The sequence below is a fragment of the Rhinatrema bivittatum genome, chromosome 2, assembly GCF_901001135.1.
Source record: "Rhinatrema bivittatum chromosome 2, aRhiBiv1.1, whole genome shotgun sequence".
NCBI classification, from domain to species: Eukaryota; Metazoa; Chordata; class Amphibia; order Gymnophiona; family Rhinatrematidae; genus Rhinatrema; species Rhinatrema bivittatum.
Window position 1 is genome coordinate 348,566,142 of NC_042616.1, and position 23,590 is coordinate 348,589,731.

A 23,590-nucleotide genomic window follows, 5' to 3' on the forward strand; every position below is an offset into this window, starting at 1 on the left:
TCCATACAAAAATGTAACAGATTGCTAACTCCATGAACCTGGCTTAGGTCTCGGCCCTCCAGGCCATCCCTGGCCTGGCCCAACGTCTCGCCAAACAATAAAGGACATTGGAGACTTTAACCTCCGCTTTCAATCAGCTAAACTCTCGGCTGGATTCTACATTGATGGCTGACAAGGTCACTTCCTCTCCTCAGGTGCTGCCTGCACGTATCTCCATGCCCTTGCCCGCTCCCACTTGCTTTATAGGAGATCCCCTGTTATGTAGGGGCTTTCTGAATCAGTGCTGTATGCAACCAACTTATTTCCCAAACATGGTATCCAAGACTATGTATATACTGTCTCTATTAGACGGAAAAGTCCTGTCCTGAGCTTCACTTCTCAGGGAGCGTAATGATCCTATTCTCAGTGATTTGACAGGCTTCCTTGCACTCTTTTGGTCTGTGTTTTACGATCCCGCCTGCAAGACTGTCACTGGATCAGCTCTTCTGCATCTACAACAAGGTGCTAAACCCCTGACTGATTATGTTATTGAATTTAAGACATTGTCCTTGGAATTACATTGGGATCTGGGTTGCCTGCGGGCCATTTTCCTGGAAGGTCTTAATTCCCACATTAAAGATGAATTAGCAGCACATGAACTTCCTGATACTCTGGACTCACTCATTGATCTCGCAGGGCAAATTGATCGTCACCTGCGAGAATGATCACAAGATCCTCAAGACGGCCGCACCCAGTCTTGAGGAGGAAGAACCCATGCAACTAGGCCGCAGCCATCTTTCAGCCAAGGAAAGACGTCACCACAAGAGATTAGGTCTCTGTATGTACTGCGGTGAACCAGGCCATGCTGTTCACTCCTGTCCCATCTGTCCAGGAAACTTGCAGACCTAGGATCTGCCAGAGGACTCCTCCTAGGTCTAACTTCTCCATCTCCTCCACTGACACTTCCAGTCTCTATTATCTCGGAAACCCTCGAATTGTACAGATTAGGATTAGTGGACTCCGGTGCTGGTGGGAACTTCATTCTCAGACAACTCGTAGAGCACCTACTAATCCCCATCATTCAGACACCTACACCACTGCTATTATCGTCTATACATAGCGAGCCATTACCTGGTGAGGTCTCCTTCTCTACACAACCCGTTTGTCTACACACGGGTTCTCTTCATTCAGAGAATATCTCCTTCCTAGTCCTGGATAAGGCAATACATCTGGTGGTACTCGGGCTACCATGGTTACAGATGCACACACACCAATTCGATTGGAGTACCCTAGAGCTATCACAATGAGGATCAGCCTGCCACAAAAGATGCCTGAAGAAGGTAAACCCTATGCCCTGCATGACAACCACCACTTCTCTTCCCGGACTACCTCTGCAATACTCGTCATATCAAGATGTGTTCTCGAAGAAAGCAGCAGATACCCTTCCACCTCACCAGTCTTTTGAAACCCAATTCCATCAATTTAAAACCCAATTCCAAGCCACCTAGAGGAAGGGTGTACCCACTTTCTCTGACCAAGACCAAGGCCATGTCAACTTATATTCAAGAAAATTTGGAAAAGGGATTCATGCGGCCATCCAAGTCATTGACTGGAATCAGATTCTTTTTTGTGGGTAAGAAGGACGGATCCCTTCACCCACGTATAGACTACCGTGGACTTAATGAGATCACAGTGAAGGACCACTATCCCTTGCCAATGATCTCTGAACTTTTCGATAGGCTCCATGGAGCCAAAATATTTACAAAGCTGGACCTCAGAGGGGCATACAACTTGGTCCGCATACATCAGGGAGATGAATGGAATACGGCATTTAATACCCGCAACGGACATTTTGAATATTTGGTAATACCTATTGGCCTTTGTAATGCCCCTGCCGTATTCCAAAATACGATGAATAAAATCCTCAGGGACATGCTGTACCGAAGTGTAGTAGTATATCTAGACAACATACTAGTCTTCTCCCAAGACTTCCAGAGTCGCCAACAGAACGTCGCTAAAGTTTTACAGAGACTACGTGAGAACCATCTGTATGCCAAATTAGAGAAATGCTCATTTCACCAAGAGTTTGTTCCTTTTTTGGGCTACGTAGTATTCAGCCAGGGGTTTCTAATGGATCCACAAAAAGCCAAGAATATCCAGGACTGGCACCAACCTACTGGTCTTAAAGCCTTACGACGATTCCTCAGATTCACTATTATCACTCATTCATCCACCACTATTCTACCTTGACTGCGCCTCTTACAGCCATGACGCGGAAGGGAGCCAATCCCTCTCAGTGGTCTCTAGAAGCTGTAAGCGCCTTTCAGGAGCTATGTCTTCGCCACCCGAATCCCCGATGACCTTTTATTGTTGAGGTGGATGCTTCGGACATCGGAGTTGGGGCTGTCCTTAGCCAGCATAGTGACAAGACATTACATCCTTGATGCTTCTTCTCTGGGCGCTTCTCTCCAGCTGAACGAAATTATGGAATTGGAGACAAGGAGCTATTAGCCATCAAATTGACATTTGTAGAATGGCGCCCATGGCTTGAGGGGGCACAACATCAGATAACAGTTTACACAGACAACAAAAACCTAGAATACTTACGTCATGTGCAGCGCTTAAACCACAGACAAGCCCGCTGGCCCCTGTTTTTTAATTGGTTTGATTTTCTGTTGAAGTATCACCCAGCAGACAAGAACACCCATGCGGACGCCCTCTCACATTCCTTCTCCATGGAGGACGTTCCGGATGCACCACACCATATCATTGACCCTACCAAGGTTATGCTCTCAGCTACTCACATGGTCCCAGCTGGGAAGACAGTGGTCCCACAGACCCTCAGGATTAAAATCCTCGTGGGCCCATGACTCTCTGCTTGCAGGCCATCCCGGACAATCTCGAACGTTGAATACCCTGGAAAGATACTACTGGTGGCCTTCCATGAAGAAATATGTACGGGTCTATGTGGAGTCATGTCCTACCTGCGCAAGACAGAAACCTCCGGCCGGCCGTCCTTGGGGACTTCTCCAGCCTTTACCCACTCCGAGCGAACCGTGGACACACATAGCCACCAACTTTGTGATCGATTTGCCCGTATCCAACGGCAACAACACCATCTGGGTCACGGTAGACCACTTTACTAAGATGGTGCATTTTGTGGCATTACCCGGGTTATCTTCAGCTCCTGAACTGGCTAAGCTGTTTATCCAACATATATTTCGCCTGCACGGTATGCCTAAACACATCCTCTTTGACCGAGTGGTTCAATTCACAGCAAAATTCTGGAGATCCCTCTGCAAAAAGTTCGACATATCCTTGGATCTAATATCAGCTTACCATCCGCAACTAATGGACAGACAAAAAGGGCGAACCGCACACTTAAACAGTTTCTCCAGTCTTATGTCAACTCCAGACAAATGACTGGTCTGAGTTGCTCCCCTGGGCCGAATTCTCACTGAATTCACACCCTTTTGCTGCTACAGGATCATTGCCTTTTCAGCTCATTTATGGATGTCAACCGCTACCTCCTTTACCGATACCCATGTCGGTACCATCTCCTGCAGCCCAGGCTTTGGCACAAGAATTACATCAGGTTTGGGAGATCACCAAAGGTCTTCTCCAAAAGGCAGGGCAACAGGCCAAGAAGTTTTACAACACTCATCATAGGGCAGCTCCACAGTTACAACCCAGAGATAAGGTATAGCTCAGTACCCACTTCATATGCCTTAAGCTGCCTTATGCTCGCTTCACACCTCACTACATTGGGCCTTTTGTGATACTCCGCCGCCTGGAGCCAGTGACTTACAGCCTGCAATTGCCATCCTCTCGTAAAATCCACAATGCCTTCCATATATCTCTCCTGAAGCCGCTCATCTTGTCGGAATTCTCAAAAAAGATACCTGATCCACAACCTCTCACAGCTGAAGAGGACATCACCTATCAGGTAGAAGACATCCTTGATGTACGTAGACATGGAAGACGCTGGGAGTACCTCATATCCTGGGAAGGATTTGGACCAGAGGAGAACAGTTGGGAGCCTGCAAGTAACATCCTTGACAAGGACCTGATTAGACAATTTCACTTGTCTCATCTCAGGAAACCGAAACCCCCAGGGAGGGGCCCTTAGAAGGAGGGTACTGTTACGCCCATCAGTCGCAGACAGTTGCAACCTCTCATGCTCACCTTTTTTTTCCCTGCACCAGCAACCCTTGGAAGAGTGGCAGCCTCCGTCAGCGAACGCCGACCTCCCCGACGTCCTCGGGACAGCGTGGGCACGGCCAACCACATCTTGGACCTGTTATCACCTAAGGAGCGCATGCGCACACAAGGGCCTCCTTTATACACATCATGGCGGTAACCTCGGGGGCATTCCCTCCGGATGACGTCAAACCGCTGCTGTACTTAAGCCGACCGGCCCTCTGCTACTATGAGTTAGCAAGGTGTTTCCTCGTTGCTGAATCTGCTCTACTCTTGGACTTCCTGTTCCAGTTCCTCCTTGAGTCTTGACGCTCAGGGTACCCGCTCCTCAGGTGCCCTTCCGTGTTCCTGGCTATCTGCACCTCGGAGGGCCTACCTGCCTTGGGATTATACCTGACCCACTACCTCGGAGTTATTCTTGGAACTTCCATTTGTGAGTACTTTACCACTGACTACAATGCTACTGCTTACTAGGATTATCTGCGATGTACCCTGTGCCACGGGCCACTGCCATTTCTCTTCAGTGAAGCTGTTCCAGCACATCCTGAGCTACAAGGTCCTACCGCTCCATCTACAGCTGCCTTTGGACTTCCTGCACCTCAGTCGCATCTTCATCGGTACAGACTCCTCGGCGTACCCCACCCTGCGGGCCACTACCGGAGCTGCACTCCTGAAGGAGCTTCCTGGCATATCCCATTCCGTGGGCCACTACTAGATCTACATCATCAGTGGTATCACCTGGGTATACCCCACTGCTCAGAACTGTGTTTACCTCATCTCCCGCTCCGCAGGCTCTGCCTTTTCTTCCAATAAATTCTCTTCCTACAGCTGTGTCCTGAACTACTGAGACCAAGCCTACCAACGGTAAGGCCCACAGGGCTCCTCCCTGTGGGCGGAGACATCTCTCATCTCGGCCCAGGGTTCACATCCATATAAAAACATAACAGTATTTAGGGTGGTTTATAGTCCATGATCATGATTTTTCATTCATTAGTCTTAATATCAAACTTTCCTCAGGTTTTATTTATCCAACAAAGGTAAACTGCAGAGAGACCATGTACTCTGCCTGTCTAGAATGAACATTAGCAATATTTTTATGGTTGGAACTCTCTAATATTGACTAGGAATTTGACAGAGTTGCTGGTGTCCTCCTATCTTGTTCAAAGTTTCTAAAACTTCCAAGCTGAACCCCTCACTGGCTCTGGGAAGAGGAGGAGCAGCTGCGACCCAGCTCAGCCCAACTCTTTGGAAACCGATGGGAACCAGCTTCTCCAGCACTGCCGTTTCCCTCCATGGCAGACAGAGCAGCAGCATGGAGACAGAGAGGTTCATACTGAGTAAACCATGGAGAAATGTTATCTGGGTAAAATTATCTTTATGACTTTAACCGTATATTCAGCAGAACACCTACTGGCGGGACTAGGTATCATACATTATATATATGCTGATGACATTCAGCTAATTCTACCAGTAGAAGAAACAATTGAAAAGACATTAAACTTGGCAATGCTGTACCTAGATATAATAACACAACTACTAAACCAAATGGAACTAGTAATTAATATTGAAAAAACAGAATTTATACACCTTGAACGAAAAAACATTGAAATAATTCAGAATCCCATAAAACTTAAAAATGACAAGACAGTGGAATTAAATGAGAAAGCTCGTAACCTAGGAATAATAATCGATACAGAACTCATCCTTAAGCAACACATATCACTAAAAGTTAGAGAAGGCTACACCAAATTAATGGTCCTTAGGAGACTAAAACCCTTATTAACTCAAGCACACTTTCGAACAGTTCTACAAGCACTAATTTTTGCTAGCACGGACTATTGTAACACACTTTTCCTAGGATTACCATCAACACTCAGACCTCTACAAATACTACAGAACTCGGCTGCTAGAATACTTACTGGTAAAAGCAGAAGGGATCATATCACTCAAACACTTGCCAAATTACACTGGCTGCCAATAGAACAAAGAGTGCAATTTAAAATGCTATGCACAATTCATAAACTAGTCAATGACGAAAATACTGACTGGCTAAACACCGCACTGCAATTGCATGTCCCCCAGAGAAATCTCAGATCATCCAATAAAGCTCTACTAACCCATACCCTCGGTCAAAACAACAAAACTGACCCAAGTTAGAGAGAGAGCACTATCCTTAGCGGGTCCAATATTATGAAATACAATGCCACTCGAAATAAGATTGATGATTTAAAACTCTTCAAAAAAAGTTTGAAAACTTGGCTCTTCAAAAAAGCTTTTCACAATGAGGTCAATGAGTAAGAACACCTACTCACAGCTGAAAGTCACCTAAAAGTATAACTGCTTTCTTTACTATTTTTATCATAATTAAGTATTAATTTAAGAGAAAGACAGTATAAAACATATATGATTATCCAGTGAATCATATAATTGGAAATTCCAATCCACTGTCCATGTAGAATAGATTATTGAAACATGTAACCGAAAAATTGATTGGCACCTCCTAGATAAATGTACAAACCAAACTTATATACATGCCTAATTGTAAACTGTTGTGATGGTGTATTATTAAATGACGGTATAGAAAAGTTTTTAAATAAATAAAATAAATAAACATAAACAGATATGTATTCTGCTCAGCATATCCAGATAAAATTATTGGGATGAAATTATCTGGATTAATTTAGGACAAGTATTTTTACAAACCAGACTTACCTGGCTAACTTTTCATTTATAATTTTAAATACAATCTTTAAGACAAAAATGATTTTGAGAAGGAAAACTGAATCTAAAACATTTTTTGAGCCTGGTCAGCTCATCCTTTTTTCTTGAGTGACAAGTATGTCTAACAAGATTTATTATAATCACTTCATCTTAGTTCTCTGTTACAGTGCTTTGTTTTCATTTAGATTAAACCACATGAGATTGCTGCCCTTTTCGCATGTTTACTTGAATTAGTATAATTTTTGGTGGATTGTGTTCTCATTCCCCCTGAATTGTCGGTGGACTTTAACTGAAAGCCATATGTATACATTTTCTTTTTCTTTTTGCAATGATATGGGGAGGAGGCTGTTTCTCTTTTTACTTTTTATGCTTTGCTATTATTTTCTTCAAATAAATTAAACAAACCAAAATAATTGTTTTAGTCTGTATGTCTACTTCATTAATTTATCAGTATTTTTATTGTAAACCACCCATGGGTGGTTTATTAAATCAGAATAAACATAAATGTAAATTAAACAAAAAAAATGAAATAGAACATAAAGTAGTCTCAAGAGGAGATTTTCAAAACAGGAAAAATGTCTTTTGTAGAAGGTGCCAGGCATAGATTCCAAAGCAGTAATAACTTACTGGTGAATTTTAAAAGTGCTGCACAAGCAAAAATGGCCATATATGTGTATATGCGGGCTTCATGCGATCAACACACATTTTAAGAATCCATGTACGTACCCGTGCGCTCATCAAGAAGAAGGGGCAGAAAAGGGGAGGGGCATGGGCATTGCTGGGCGAAGCAAGAATTATGCGTGTAAGTTCACATTTTAAAAAAGCTGACCATGGTGCATGTCAACTTGTTATCCGCATAACTTTACTTCTGATCCTGAGGAGGAGCAAGTCTGGAGATCTCGGGTTTTAGGGAATTTAGCACAGCGTGAGGGTTCGGGGTCAAGTGGGGGGCTTGCAGGATAAAGAACCAGAGTGATCTTGAAGACAAAAACTGGGCAAATTGGTGGACTACTTGGAAAAACTGTTTTTTCCCTTGTACGAGCATATTTTAAAATCCGCCTGTATACGTGCATAACAGCTGCTAAAGCCCTAGCCAAAATACGGGCAGGAGGGCTACTTTAAGTGATACACCTGAACTTGCAAGCACAATTTAAAATTGCAGCATCTCTGCTGTGCGCTGATACGAGCGTTTATAGGCGCACATGCGTTCCTTTTAAAATTACCCTACCAGTGTGGTTGCTATGTTAGTGTAACCCCCTTTTTTATGGGTGTCCTGAATCCAGGAGTAACAGTTGTCCCAGGGCCACAAACTCCGTGTCTCCTTCTCTCTCTCTTTCTTTCAGTCTGCAGGCCCCAGGTGCTGTGGTCCTTTCTGGCAGGAAGGGGGATAAACTTTCAAAGTCCAAGACAAACCAGTGGTGGTGGGGGGAGGGGGGAGAACATAATCTCTCAGTCTCTTTCTCTCTCAGATGTATTCACAGTTAGCATGTCCTGTCTTTAGAGCTCTCCTCCCCGTCCCGCCCTGCCCCTCATCCCCATTTTCATTCATTTACTGTCCCCCAAAACATCTGCTAACTTATCTGCTTGAGATGAAACAATCCCCTTCACGCCTATTCAAACTGCAAACGGTTATCGGTATATAAAAACCTTTAAATAAATAGACACACTGGTAGAATGTTTCAAAAAAATTTCACTGCAACCAAAAATATCTTCAATCTAATTAGCAACAAAAATCTCCAGCTGATTTTCTCAAACAAAATTCCAAAAAGCTTGTCTCAGACTTGTAGAGCTGAGTTTGTGTCCTTTCAAATGGCAGGCCCTAGAACCCAACACTCCCAGTGGTAGAATGTGGACTCCTAGTGGGAACTGGGATTTCCTGATTTCTTTCTCTGATGTTTCTCTTGGATCTCTGGGTTAGAAAGTCCCAAAGAGCACAAAAATCAAAATCTTTTTTCCTCCTCATGGGCAGGAATTGATGGCAAAAATTCCTCCCAACAAAATTGGAACAAAATCTTCTCAAAAATCCTCCTCTCTTCTCCAGCAAAACACTGCTGTCCCTCCTCCTTTTATTACAAGCAGGAAATCACAGTAGCTTATCCTGACCTTCTCCAAGCAAGGGGGATATCCTCCTAAGGAAAGAACAGGCTCTACCCAAAAACACACTTTTCACAAAAAACACTCTCCCCAAACACCTTCCAGAGAATGCCCTCTGCCAGCCTGAGAGGATACTAGTCAGAAATATGCCTCTTCCCCAGGTATCAGGCTCTGGAGACTAACATTGGGGAAACATTGTAAAACTCTCCTGCCACTCCAAAACAAAATGCCACAGTACTCCTTTTACTCTGCCTGCTTTTATACAGGCTGCTGACCAGTCCAGGCATTCTAAAGGAGAAGCCTACAAGGGATGGTCTGCCAACTCCTTCCTCCTCCTTACCAATTCCTAGCATATGGCATGGATGTAACCCAGGCATCGTCTCGGGTTACAAGTCCTGGATGTTTAATGTCAGTCCACAAGCTAGAGTAGGGTGAATAATGGAAGGATCCATTCAAATGCAGTCCCTCCTTCTGAGGAGTCTGGAATTGCCAGGCCACTTGAAACAGAATATAACTGAACCTTTGCTACATCTCGAGAGGCAGGTCCTTTGAGTTGTGAAAAGCGTTAAGAGGTACAGAGGAGCTTAGTTTTTGTTATTTTGCAGGCCCAGGCATTTTAGCCAAGCAAGCCCTATTTGGTGGCTCTGGCCAAGGTCGAGAGGGTTTCTGCCCAGCCAGAACACAACCTGTCTGGTGGGAGATTATCTCTGAGTGCATTTTTTTGAACTTTAACCTTTTAAATGGTAGGGGCCTTGCTGGAGCCTGTTCAACTCCTGGGCCCAGGGAAAGGGGAACCCCGAGTCTGAGCCTGGGCAGGTTAGGGAAGACCTGCCCCCCATGGCCTCATTGAGAAAGGGGGTTACAATGACCTACTCTAAGGAGCAACCCCGCTGTTATCGTCAGTTTTTAAGAAGATTTTCAATATCTGCCTGATTTGGAGCAAGGAAATTCCTGCTCCAAGGGATTCTGCCCACCAGGGATTTGAGGAAGATCAATGAAAGAATTAATCAGCTGTGAGTAAAAGGCAAAGCCGGTGCTTCAATCAACCTTGGGGAGAGAAAGAGATTTATCTTTCTGTGCAAAGACAGAAATAAAGCATTCTTGCCAGTTGGAAGGGGTGCTTCTGCCTATTCAAAGGACACCCTGTCCACCTGGGGAACCTATTTTTCCAAGTCCTGGATGGAAGGAATTCCCTTGGCCTGCACAGATTTGGGAGAACATTGTAACAAACTATTTCATTGTGCTGCTGTGGATGAAAGATTTGTGCCATTTCCCATTTATTATCTTCAGAAAAGAATTTTTTTTTGGGACACTAACACAGTGACCCCAGCGTGGTTATTTGGCACTCAGCGCACAGTAAATAGAAAAGTACCCTTCTTCCAGGGATACCTAGAGAGAATAAGCCAACCCACACTGGGAGCCGAGAGGGCTCCTTTCACCCCCAAATCTAATGAACCATACATCCTGGCAGGGAAGGAAAGTAGTACAGCTAGTTTGGGTTTATTCCCAAAAGAGCAGATAAATCATTTTATGTCCTCACCTGTACCGTACATTAAGGAGGGGGTTACATAAGTTAGGGACAACTGGATAGTGGGGTATTGAGGGTCCCGATATTAATCCATTCAGATGCACAGAAACAAAGGTCAACAAACAAGTTGTAAGTGATACCATTTTTTTGGATGAACTTAATACATTTGTGACTAGTTGTCAAGCTCTGTGATTCCTTCATCAGGTCAATTTTATTGTTGACCTTCATTTCTCTAAAACAATAATAGAAATGCAACAAGTGGTCAGCAGTGAAGAAACAAGAGGAGGCCTGCCATGGAAAGTTGAAAACCATCTGGTCTGAACTGTTGGAGCTGTTGGGAGTAGTTTTCCCTTCTTTCTCTTCCCTCCCCATTATATTGGAGCTGCCTTTCATCCTGGACGTTCTTTTAACCCGTCATCAGCCAAGCCCTGGCCTCACACCTCCCATTAACATCATCACAATCCTCCAAAAGAGGAGGATTGCCACAGGAGAGTGAAAACCATCTAGCCTTAACTGTTGGATCTGTCTGAGAGGAGTTTTCCATCTTCTCCTCCTGTGCTGCAGCTGCCTGGCCTTCTGGACACTCTCTTCTCTGGTTGTCAGCTGAGCTCTGGCTCTGGTCCTCTCAATATCATCACAGGTCCTCCAAAAGAGAAAACCTGCTGCAGGTGCAGGTAGCTCCTGGGTGGGTAAATTACAAAGGGGAGAACAAAAGGGCCTCATCCCTTTGGGAGCTCTTTTAGAAAAGACCTGGAGGGACCAGGAGTTCACCTATAATTTTGCCAACTCTGGGTTAGTGCAATGCTTTGTTGCTTGGATTTCCTGAAAATATATTACACACTACACAAGTCATACAAAACTCGGCAGCTAGATTAATTTCCAGCCTGAGTCAAGGGGAACATATTTCATCAGTATTAAGTAATTTGCATTTGCTCCTAGTTCTGAGCACATCCAATATAAAGTTATTTTCCTAATCCATAAACTGTTGAAACTACTATGGATTAACCAGCAGCTTCGCATCTACAATGCCACTCGTGTGTTGCATTCAGCTGAGCAAGATCTTCTGGATGTGCCTTCTTTCAAGCAAGTGAGGCTGGTGGACCTGAGAAACAGACTCTTCTTTGTTGCCAGGCCTTCACTATGGAACTCATTACTGTAGTCATTGTGGATGACCAAATTACCACTACATTCAAAAAGCTTGTGAAGACCCATCTTTTTTGCCAGGCCTTCGAAATATGAACTATTTTAGACTCATTGCTTGATTTTTGGTACCTTTGAATATCCTACCTTTTTGTTAGGCCTTCAAAATATGACTTGTTTTAGACTCGCTGTTTGGTTTTTATAGTTCATTTGATTGTTTGATTTTGTTTTTAAGTCTTGTGTCGTATTTATATTATGTATGTTTTAGCTGTGAGCCGCCTAGGGCTGTGAATAGGCAGCATATAAATCCCTGAATAAATAAATTATATGTTGTTGTTATGAAGATTTTGGAGGGAGAGTGTTTCTGTTGATGTTTGTATTATTTTTTATGCAGTTTTACTCCTTTTAGAGAGTAGGGACAGTGCAGTTCATATCAGAGATTTTTTTTATTGATGGTTGTGTCCCATTTTTAGGAAAAAGGCAGTATAGCACTGTGACAACCACCTGGTCGGCCACTAAATGGCTCTCTATCCATGTGATAGGAATTATACAGCTAGATGGTGATGCCATCCTATTAGCACCTCCCCCAGAGACTGAGATAGGTAGACCTTTTTCCTATAAGTGGGGGAAGTTAGGTGTGGCATTGGTTTTAGAGAGTGAGGAACTCTTGGAGTTTTTTCCTTTATAGTGAGGCCTGTTCCCTCAATGAGGATATTTTTGGAGGAAAGTCGTTTCCAGGCAATATCTACTTCTTAAGGATCTACTTCAGCTTTAGAACAGAGGCTTTAAAAAAATTTCCTAACTGTGATTTATTTTACTAGCGTGCAGCCTGGTTTACTCTTGGAGATGGCCTTTCCCTGATCCAGAGGCCAGGACTCTGAAGATCTGCCAGTATCCTTCTCGGTCAGAAAAGGACTGCAATGACAGAAGCACCTCAGAGATTTTGGACATTTTTAGTGAAGGATTTCTCTTTTGCTTAAGAGGAGGGTTTTTTCACCCCTCCTCTCCAGTGGAGACTGGGCTGTATTGCTTGATCTCCATCAGCTACAGACTTTTCCCTCTGAAAGGACATTAGAATGGAGGTTGCAGAAGAAAGGATGAGAAGCCAGAATTGGAGATCCACCACTGGATCTTCCCCTTGAGATTCAGGCACAGACTGGATAAAAGAAAACCATCAGTGGACTCAGGTGGAATTGTCCTATTTTGAGGGGATCCCATGCAAAATATGATTCTTCCCTGGATTTTGGGGCTCTACCCACTCAGCACAGGAGTAGTAGGAATCATGCCCAGATCCTGAGTTTGATACATATACACAGAGAGAAGAGGACCGCATCTGTAATTTCAGTTATCAAAGAGTGGACATTGATATAAATTTTATTGAATCAGTAAATTATAATTTGAGCACACAGTACTTTGTCTTGGCTCATCTATCCCTTGCTAGCAGCATTACATCACATCCTTTGACAAACAGACACACTGTGAGAAGTTAATACCACTGCCTGGGCCATAAGCATCAGCTTCCCCTCACAGAAAGGACTCCTCCTGGGGAACTTCCAGCAGGAAGGGACAAATATCAATGAAGAAAGCTCCAGAGATATAAATTATTTTTGTGTGCCCTTGAAGATAAGTGCCCTTTCAAAGAAAAGAGTTACAGCACTATGAAATGTAATGTAATATTTGGAAGAACATCAATGGTATGGCTACTTCAGCATGAATTCTATCATAGACTTCACTACAAATCTTCTACCCCTATTTCAACTTTCTCTCTCTCTCTCTCTCTCTTCTCTCTCTCTTTCAAAATGGGGAATAATGTCATATGACTGTAGTACTGGTACAGCTTCTCTCACTTTGGTTGAGGAATTGATCCTATATAGCAAGAATTAAACATAGGCCAGAGTCCTGGATCAGCACAAAAGAGCTGTATCACCTCAGATGAACTCCTGCCATAAAGTGTTATATCATTCTGGTCTTCTATCTCTGAAGTAAATGTTATGCCAGAATTTTTTCTTTTAGGGAAACTCTGAGAATAAAAATATTCCTTTGACCTTGTAACATTTTTGGAGCCCTTCTTTACTGCATGTCCCTCTTCTATAGAAGGCTTTTACACTTCCAGGAGAGACTGAATCATTCAATCAAGTTGGAAAATTCTGGGATTTTGTACAGCCATGTAAGTCCTCTTATAGGTGACCCCTTACAAGTTTTGCCATCAGTAGTGGTTCTTAGCTCTGGTCCTCATGACCCCCAAACTTGTCTGTTTTACCAAGATATCCACTATGAATATGCACGAGATCTAGATAGGGCCTTATTCAAATAGGACTTTTTCCATTTTGTAACAAAAGAAAATGTCTTTATTGAGTAAGGCCATAGTTGATTTAAGAACCAACTTAATTTGCATATTTTGGTTAACCTGAAAACAGACCTCTTTGGGGGCTATGAAGACCAGAGGTGGAAGTCATTGCACTAAATAAAGAAAAGTCTTCAGTGAATGCTACTGCTTTGAAATAAAGGACCTAGTATTTTCAGTTTGTCAGAGTTCTGGAAAGATTGGTATTTACTTCATCTAATCTAATGAATATAGAGTTCAGCCCACTGAACAATTTTTTACTCAGTGTACATCCAAAGGCATCTTTCATGCATTGTACTCTGCTTTTCCAAAAGCAATAAAAAATAAGAATCAAATAGATTATAATATCCATTTATGTTTTATTTGGCAGAGTGGAGCTCGAATTAACATTTCAGAGGGTTCTTGCCCAGAACGAATTGTGACAATAACAGGCCCAACAGATGCAATTTTTAAGGCTTTTTCTATGATTGCGCTAAAGTTTGAAGAGGTAAGCAAATTTAATTTCTTTTATTTCCTTGAATTTGTTCAATCAATACCAATATTATTTTCAGAATTGTTCTCATGTTTATTTTTAATGTTAAATACAATTTATTTAATGCTCAGTTTAATAGCAAAGAAAGTAGCTTTGTTCGCCTGCAACACTTTTAGCTCTAATTCTACAAAAGAAATAATGGGCCAATTTACAAGCTGTTGGCTCATTTATGTTACTTTCTGTAAACTTAAGGGGAAAGCAATAGCTTCCAGCAATGCACTTTAATAGAGGGGAAAGAAAACCCTGACAATTCCCTGTCTCAATGTGTATTTGAACTGAAAGGAATAATTGCATACTTTCAAATGTGTTTCTAAATGATACAATTTTTTTATTAATATCACTGTTTTATATTTCAAGTTGAATAACATTTCATTCAAGTTTGAATTTGTATTTATTTATTTTTGATACTGGAAGCTTAGAAAGTCTTTTTATATTGTTTTATTGTGATAGACGTTATTCAGGGAAATGTGGCAAATGAAAAGTCAATAATGGAAAAGAGAAAGTTCTCTCAAGCTCCATAAAAGGTCATTTGCCTGGAATTAGAGATGTGGAAACTTATTTTTAAGTTTGCAAACTAGTTCAAGAAACCCTCAAAACTTTTGTGTGTTCATTGAATTAGTTTGGAAAACTTGCATTAAAAATCCATTGCAAACCCTATGCGTTGTCAAATTTGCATTTCAATTTGATCAGATTTGTAAAATTTGAGGGATCTATATATAGCAGGCAGATTCAATGTAGATTCTTGCCAATTAACAAATGCTTATCACATCTACATAAAATGTGGTAAAATTTTCCCAAGATTCAGTATGGAAATGTTGACAAGTTTTTCAAGCAGATCTTTGGCTTGAAATTCCCTTGGTTTGAAGTCAACCTCAAACTTTTTGCACACCTCTTTCTGACATGCCATTGAAAGATGGAAAATAATTAATGTACAGGTCCTTGATAGCATGAACAGTGGTAGTGCCATTGGCCTTTCCTGTATGCTCAAGTCCTATCCAAGTGATTATAGCTGTGGGATGAAAAGACACCCATTCAGTTTGTAAACCCCCCCCACACACACACACATTCTTGGGGTGCAGTAATTTAGGGGGTCACAAAGTAATCCAAGCATCTCCTTTTCTCACACATGCTTCACAAGAACCCCTGGAGGCACCAGGGTTCATCCATTGGAGGGCAGGTGTAACCTCCTGGACCCCTGGTGCAGTCTTGGACATGGTCATTAAAATCACACTCACTTTCTTCCAGGCCACTGGTCAGCAATTTCTCAGATGGGATTCAGGTAGCAGATAATCATGGATTCCAAGAATGGTGTTCAAAGAAAATGTACTATGTTTGAAAATCGAAATCCAGGCCAGCATGAAAAAGATTAGGAACAGCATCAGAAAAATCATAATCAAAAAGGCAATCGTCTCTTTGTCCATGCTAAATCCCCTAATTTATTTTCTCCCAACTCTAGAATTCCTTCCACTTTGAGGATAGGATAACTTCTCTCAAGTTGCAATATGAAACAAGGGCTGAAAAGAGGATAATCCCCTGTTCAAAAATAGTCCTTCCAACAATCCCTGCAAAAATCTCAAAATCCCCCCAAACTCCACAATCTCCAACCCTGTCTGTTAACTGGTCGCAAAGGCAAGAACCCAACCCTTCAAGATACTGAGGGTTTGCCCTTCTCTCAGGAAACTGGTTCAAAAAATCCAAACTCCTAAAAATCTTCCAAAACTCCAATACTCTTCTATTGTTATGGACGAATTTTAAAATGACCTCACGTGCAAATACTGTCACTTATGCGCGTGGCCGGACCTTGTGCACACCACACACATTTTCAAAAGGGCCCGGCCACGCGCATAAGTGCCGGTACGCGCACAAGTGCTGAGTCTCTTCAAAGGGGCGGGCGGGGAGCAGTGTCTGGACAGGGCGGGGGGGGCGGGCTGTATTGTATGCTATCCCTGGGAAGCGCATGCTGGCAGCCAGCCAGCGCACATAACTTGCTTCTGCATCCATGTGCAAGAAGCAGTAAGTAAAAATATTTAAAAATTTGGGGTAGCTAGGTAGGCATTAGGGGTTAGGGTGGAAAGGGGAAAGGAAGGTTAGATAGGGGGGTAGGGAAGTTCCCTCCCAGTCCGCTGGAGTGGACTGGGAGGGAACTGGGAGAGGCCCGATTGCATCACTGCGCACACTCATGCAAAATTCGGCTCCCAGCACATGCCGCAGGCACATGTGCACATGGCCATCGAATTTTATAACATATGTGCGCCGACGCATGCATGTTATAAAATCGGCGCATCCATGTGCGCACGCCGGGAACCGCGCGAATATGGACAGCCACACTGTTTTCAGAATCGACCCCTTAGAATCTCCATCTACCAGAGAAGCAGAAGGATACCCCTGGATCAGTCCTCTTAGGGAGAGGCAGCTGTGCAAGATCACATGCTCAGGGGCAAATTTATATCCCTGAACTAAAGCCCACAAAAAAGGTGAGAATTAAAGCAGGGAAAGTCAAAAAGGAAAAATAGTAACAGATGCTGCAAGTTCTTCACCTCTCTATGGAGGTTGTTCAAAAAGGAAGGGCTCCTCATAGAACCTGAGAGACCATCAATTTAAACTAACATGAACTCCTCAGCTATTCTACAATCACAATGGACCATGCTATCATAATTGATATTGTACTGTGATTCTCTCCATTTTTTTTTTTTTTTTTTACTTTCAAAAAGCACTACAACTAAAATGTGCTGGGATGCCATTTGGATGAAAGTAACTGTATAAGTCACAATTATTAACAATGATGACTAGGCAATGCCAACTATTTTGGAGTTAGCTGTTGCAGTTTTATTTTCATAATTAGAATGTGAGTAAGCAACTATATGAAGATATATTTAGGAGAAAAGGAACAGTTTTTCCTTTAAAGTTGAACGCTCATATTATACTGTCAGAATGGAAATAATTACTGCATAACTTGATGATACAGAAATAAAATATGGCACATAATGTGATAGGAAACCTAGTTCTCTGCTGAGTCATTTTTATTGAACTAATAATGCATTTCTTCATTAGCTTTTGAGAGCTAATACTCTCATCTTCAGGTTAGAATTCAAATGAGCAAAACATGGCATTTACCAGGAAATATAGAGAGGATAGTGTGGCTGCCATAAGTGAATCAGAAAAGGCATTCCAGTGATAGGAAACCTAGTTCTCTGCTGAGCCCTTTTTTATCAGTTCCAAAGTATCTGATCATTGTTACTTCAAAATGTTACTATAATATAGTTCTTGAAAGCTAATCAAGAAATGTATTGTTTTCTGTTCTTATGTGTTAACTGTATTTCTGTGCATTCAAGTGGGATAACATGGCAGCTAAACTATTTCATAACTTGATGGAATAGATTGTATTTTTAGTTTAGCTTTTCATATGGTTCAGATATGCTGTAACTTTTTTTGGTGGGGTGAAGTTGAGTTGAGCAGATATTTTTATTTGTGCAGTAGACTGAATTTGTCCTGGTTTTACCCTACTGCATGCATGTAAATGTAGTGTTGTTTTTCTAAAGGAAATCAGAAGTACAAGTCCATGCATACAGTGGCATAAAACCCAAACTGGCTCAGCCTGGCCCTTATGACATAGAATTGTTGGCAACCATAACAGAGCATTTCTGTAAGGCAGAGATGAGGGCCAGAGACAAAGCCAAAGACCTCTAAACCCAGTCAGTCTGGATTTCAGGATATACACAATGAAGATACATGGGATAAATTTGCATCCAATGGAGGCAGTGCATGTAAATCTATCCCATGCATATTTTTTGTGAATATCCTGAAAAACAGATTGACTGAGTGTGTCTAGAGGATTGGGTTGATTACCACTGCTCTAACAATACAGAATTAACAAACAGTAAATGTCCAATACAAAAGAGGCTATAACTAATGCAAAATAAAATGTGCTTGCTTTGCATGGTTTTTCTGGGGAGAGGGGAGTGAGCTGATATTTTTTTTAAAAAGAAGCAGTTGACATGGACATTCAAAACTGTTACATCAGTGAAAATGGGTATTTTCAGGGGGGTTTACATCCATTGTAATAGAAACTCAGATTGCCTGACAATCCTTTCCTAATGTTAGTTTATTCTGAGTGTCCAGAATTCCCTCATGGAGAGAAGATAACTCTTCTAGGCCCTGTGCGTTGTTTAAGTTTTTATCAAACAGTAAAGTCGATTGCAAACAGCACTAATAAGCATGCTAGAAGCTTTTATTGAGTAAGGATGGAAAAGTGGTTTTCAAGTTTCTTACAGCTCTTGATATTTACATAATCTAATTACAGTTTCGAATCTCCAATAAATCTGTGACATTATGCTTCCAATCAATTTATCTAGTGTTGATAGCCAGTTTCAATTATGTAATTTATTCCTTGTTTCTTCCAAGCATTGGGCTAGTTTTTAAGCTTCCTCCCAATAGATGATCTCTATAATATAAGCCCATTTAGTTGTTTTAATTTCAGGTCCCATCTGTCATACGTTTCCTGCAGTAAGTCCATGTTTTCCTGGTTTATACCTTTATGCTCCTCTCTTCCTTCTGATGGTCATACACCTTGGTAGTGATTCTGGTCTTCTCTTCACTCCCATTATGCCTTCTCTCTTTGTGAGAAACACCACTTCCTCCAGAAGGTAGAAAACTGAGTCCCTGGGCCCTAGGATACTTAGGACGAATTCAAAAAATAATTCTTAAGGAAAAGGGAAAACTAAACAGGAGAAAGAAAGAGTAGAAAAACGTCCTCCTCACAAAAGAAAGGTTTTCAAAAACCATGGCAAAAATAGGGAAAGGCATCCTTTCTTCACTTTATCCAGGTCTCAACCCAGAGACCCAAGGGTCCTTCCCTAGGCAAATAAACCGAAAGGGAGCAGCAAAGGAATATGCAATCCCTGGGACGGTCAACTAAAAATTCCACAACTTAAAATGGCAGTAGGGCTTTAAGCAAGGAGCTCACCATTTCAAGCTTCCACATGGGGTAGTTTAAACCCATTATAACGCCATCCCCGGGGGCAGACTGCACTCCGGTGGGGCCATAACTTTTAGTCTCTTGGGGCTGGAACCACTCCTGGCTAGTTCTGCTACTCTCCCTTTCCCCAGAGTCTAGTTTCTTTATAGTTGGGAGGGGAGAGGGAAAAACTCTTTCCATGCTCAGATGTGACAAGGGTGACTATACTTGTATTCCCTGGGAGATTATACTTTTCCCAACACTGTGGATGCTGTAAGTGCCAAAAACAACTTGGAAGACTTTGGGTGAGTGTCCAAAATAAATCTTTTAATGGTAACTGACACAAAAGGCAAATAAATTCTTTTTCCACAGATGTCTGTTACAATTCTCTTTCTATCTGTGCAAGGTTCTCTTTATCTTGGTCCGGGGAAAGGGAAACACCCACCATCCAGAGCTTGAATTAATGAGGTTCCAAACTGGGCAAAGGCATCTTTCTTAGCATTCAGATACATCAGTGGGTTATGCACTTCTACCAGCAGATGGAGCAAAGCTGACGTCATGGTATACATACCCCTGTACCGACACCAGCCTGCCAGTATTCTCCATCTCCAGCAGATGGTGGATGCGCATCTCCCTACTGGGGATTGCTTAAAAAAAAAAAAAATAGAAAAGAAGGAAATTAATTTGCCCCGCTCTCCTGTGGTGATACCTTATAGTCCCTCTCTCAGATGAGTTCCTAAGTCCAGTAGCTGGTTTTCCAGTGTAAATTTAGCTGTAGAGAGAGAAACAGCTGAGAGGCTAGTGGGTGCAGGAAGCCAAGCACGGCAGTGAAGCCCTTTGCCTTCTCCCCCCCCCCCCCCCCCGCAGCCAGAGACCGACTCTATACTCAGCTAGGAAGGACTAAGTTCAAGTAAGGAGTTAAAAGGAGTGAAGGTTTCCATTCCTCTTCTGGTCTCTGAGCCTCGGCACGCAATCTGACATCCATGTCCGCCTCTGAGAGAGCTGGGGAGTTGTGGCAACTTGGCGGGTTGAGTAGCCTTTTGGCTAGGCCCCGCTCTCAGGCTTTGCTTAGATGCCACGTGGTAGGCCATGGCTGCGTTTGCATGCTTTTCTGTGCAAAAGTCTGCCACAAAATACCGTCCGACGTTGGCTTGCACTTGCACACCCAGTTGTGCGCTTAGGTGTGGATGCTCAGATGGGTGCTCGGATGGGCGCCTATCTGGACCGTGTATTGTGCGCTTATATTTTTTGGATGCTTATTGGACAGGCCTTGTTTTTGGCCAACCTGTCCATGCTCACTTGTAAGGGCACACAGCTGGGTGCAAAATGGTCAGACACTTTGGGAGCATGCTGCTAGTTGGTGTTTACTTTTGTGCTGTATGCTATATTTATACACCATTCAAAACCCACACCTAACCAACTCTTGTATTTTTTAATTTAAATTTTAATTGAATTTATTTATTTTCATTAAATTTATGTGAACTCACACCCAAAAACCATTAATTCCTAACATAATTTTTGTAAAATTTGTTGGGTGTATGGTGATGCTTCATAAACTACCAAGAGCACTCAACCATTAGTGCCTTGTATGCAATTTCTTGTTTAATCATGAGCACCACCGTCCACCCTACCCTATTTTTATTTTATTTTTGATTTCCAAAGATTTCTCCAATTATGTGTAGGTTTTATATAGTTTTTGCAGATATTAATTTTGTTTTCATTTTTTAGTTGAGTGTGAAAACACTATATATCGAACAAAGAATGCCAGGTCGCCAGTATGTTAAACTAGAGCATAAGATCCCACTTATCTCAACGTTTGCAGTTCTCAAAGTTTCTCCGTAGCGGCACTTGCCCCAACAAGGCCCAGTTTCGAATGTTCTTCATCAGGGGAAGCCACTCAAACGATGCATGTTGCGATTCCTTGTCAACCGTTCTTTCATCTGTTCATTAAAGTTTGTACTGAGCTCGCCTCAGCGTTGCTCCTCCACGCTCTTCTTTTCAAAAAATGGCGGACCCAAAATTATGTTAGGAATTAATGGTTTTTGGGTGTGAGTTCACATAGGGATTTTAATAAATGTAATGAAAATAAATAAATTCAATTAAAATTTAAATTAAAAAATACAAGAGTTGGTTAGGTGAGGGTTTTGAATGGTGTATAATTGTATTTACCCCCACGGTTGTGGATTAATAGTGGTGGTTTGCTATATTTAGGCATCTCAGCTTGATGCCCCCCACAACTTGTATCAGTGCTACATGGAGGCTCAGGGAGAGTTTTCTCCAGCTACTTTTACTGAGCCCGTCCTTCCTAGCATGATGCGGGAATAGGTCCGAAGGGGGACTTGTCAGAGGTGTCGCCTGATTTTGGGGTTCCCCTAACAGGATCTTCAGTGGGGGAAGACTTCTCAGTGGGCACAGGAATGATACCCCCTGGTTTTGATAGGGGCCATGGCTGCATTCATATGTTTTTCTTGCGCAAGTCTGCCGAGAAACAGCTTGTTGGGTTGAGCAGCCATTTGGCTAGTCCCTGCTCACAGGGCCTTGCTCAGTCACTGACATGGTAGGCCTAAGAGTTCACTATCGCAGTCTGTGGATCCCTGCACACCTGGTGCTCCAGGTAAGTGTCAGAATGTGTCTACACCAGCTACAGGTCACGCTGATAGGGACCCAGATGGCACAGATGGTGAAAGTGGCCATTACTCCTTGGAGGATCGGAAATTCCTCCAGAGTTGGAACTGTATAGCACAATGTTGCATTTCTGTCATACAGATGGGTTGCTTACTCGGATAGCTCAGGCACTGAAGATGCTGAGGGTGCCGGGTGCTGAAGTCTAACAAGAATCCCATTTATATTCCTTATGTGAAGCATTATGGATGATATTCAAGAATTGATTGATCTTGAACGGGGCACCTCAGATGCTATTTTTACAGGGAGATGAGCCTTGGTAGTGCTGTACTCCCTGGATCCAGCAGAAAGAGAAAGCAGTTGCACTTTCTGAAAGTGGATGCGCTGGTGTGTGCTGTCACATGCAAGGCAGTTATCCCTGTGGAAAGGTGAGCAGCTCGAAGGAGGCACAGGATAGGAGAATTGAGGCTATCCTTAAGCAGGCCTCAAAGTGGTGGCAATGTATTGCAGATGGTGTCTTGCTGCTCCCTGGTAGATCGCTCTGCCTTGCTCTCTCTCAGGAAGTTGATGAGTCTGGTTTGAATCAGGGCAGTGCCCTACAGCCTCACCACTCTAGATGAGCTCCCTCACCACTCTGGATGAGCCCGATCTCATCTGATCTCGGAAGCTAAGCAGGGTTGAGCATCAGTTATGGCTGACAAATTGGTGCCGAGACAATCCAAAGCCTACTCTTTGAAATGGCCTTTTAAGGATCACTCTGATTTGGAAGTGAGAAAAAAAATGGCCAATAAGTGGGGTGAGTCCCAAGTTCCTTGGTTACCAGAGGATTAAAAGCAGGTGCCATTCTCGTTTGCCATGATACGTCATGCTGGGGGTTTTCAAACGTTTTCGACCCTACATTTCATAGGGCTTGACCTTTGAGTAGGTTTCAGTCCTTCGTCCCAGGCAGCCCAGATGGGGCGCAAACTTGAGTGGTGGTGACAACCCAAACCCCTCAATGAGGGTGTTTCGATCCACTCCCAGGAACAGAAGGTAAGGGGTTGCCTGTCTCTCCTTTTTATCTGAGATGGATCAAGATTATGTCAGACCAGTGGGTTCTGGAGATGATAAGAAATGTCTAGGTTCTGGAGTTTCTCAGCATTCCTTGGGACGTTTTTGTGGTGGCTCTCTGCAGAAGAGACAGTGGTGTCACATTGTCAGGACACCTCAGTCTGCGGGCTGTGAAACCAGGGCCCATGTCTCAAGATAATTCGGGCTGATATTCCTTCACCCCATCCTAGATCTTAAGGGAGTCAACCGGCTTTTGCAAGTGATTTGTTCCCATATGGAAACCTTATACTCGCTGATAACAGCAGTACAGTTGGAGGAGTTTATTAAGTCTCTGGGTGGTCAGAGGAGTTTCTGCATATTCCCATCCAGCTGGAGCATTAACGGTTTTCTTCATTTCGCTGTTTTGGGGCAACATTATCACTATTT

General features: G+C 42.8%; 1 protein-coding gene across 13 annotated transcripts in view; it reads left to right on the forward strand.

The window, feature by feature from the left end:
* Positions 1-23,590, forward strand: part of LOC115084679 (poly(rC)-binding protein 3-like) — a 1,201,673-nt gene that overhangs the window by 1,063,900 nt on the left and 114,183 nt on the right. For all 13 annotated transcript variants that reach the window (XM_029589869.1, XM_029589872.1, XM_029589868.1 and 10 more), the window contains one exon: positions 14,377-14,493. In XM_029589869.1, coding sequence (XP_029445729.1) covers positions 14,377-14,493 — 117 coding nt within the window. The remainder of the gene's footprint in view (positions 1-14,376; positions 14,494-23,590) is intronic.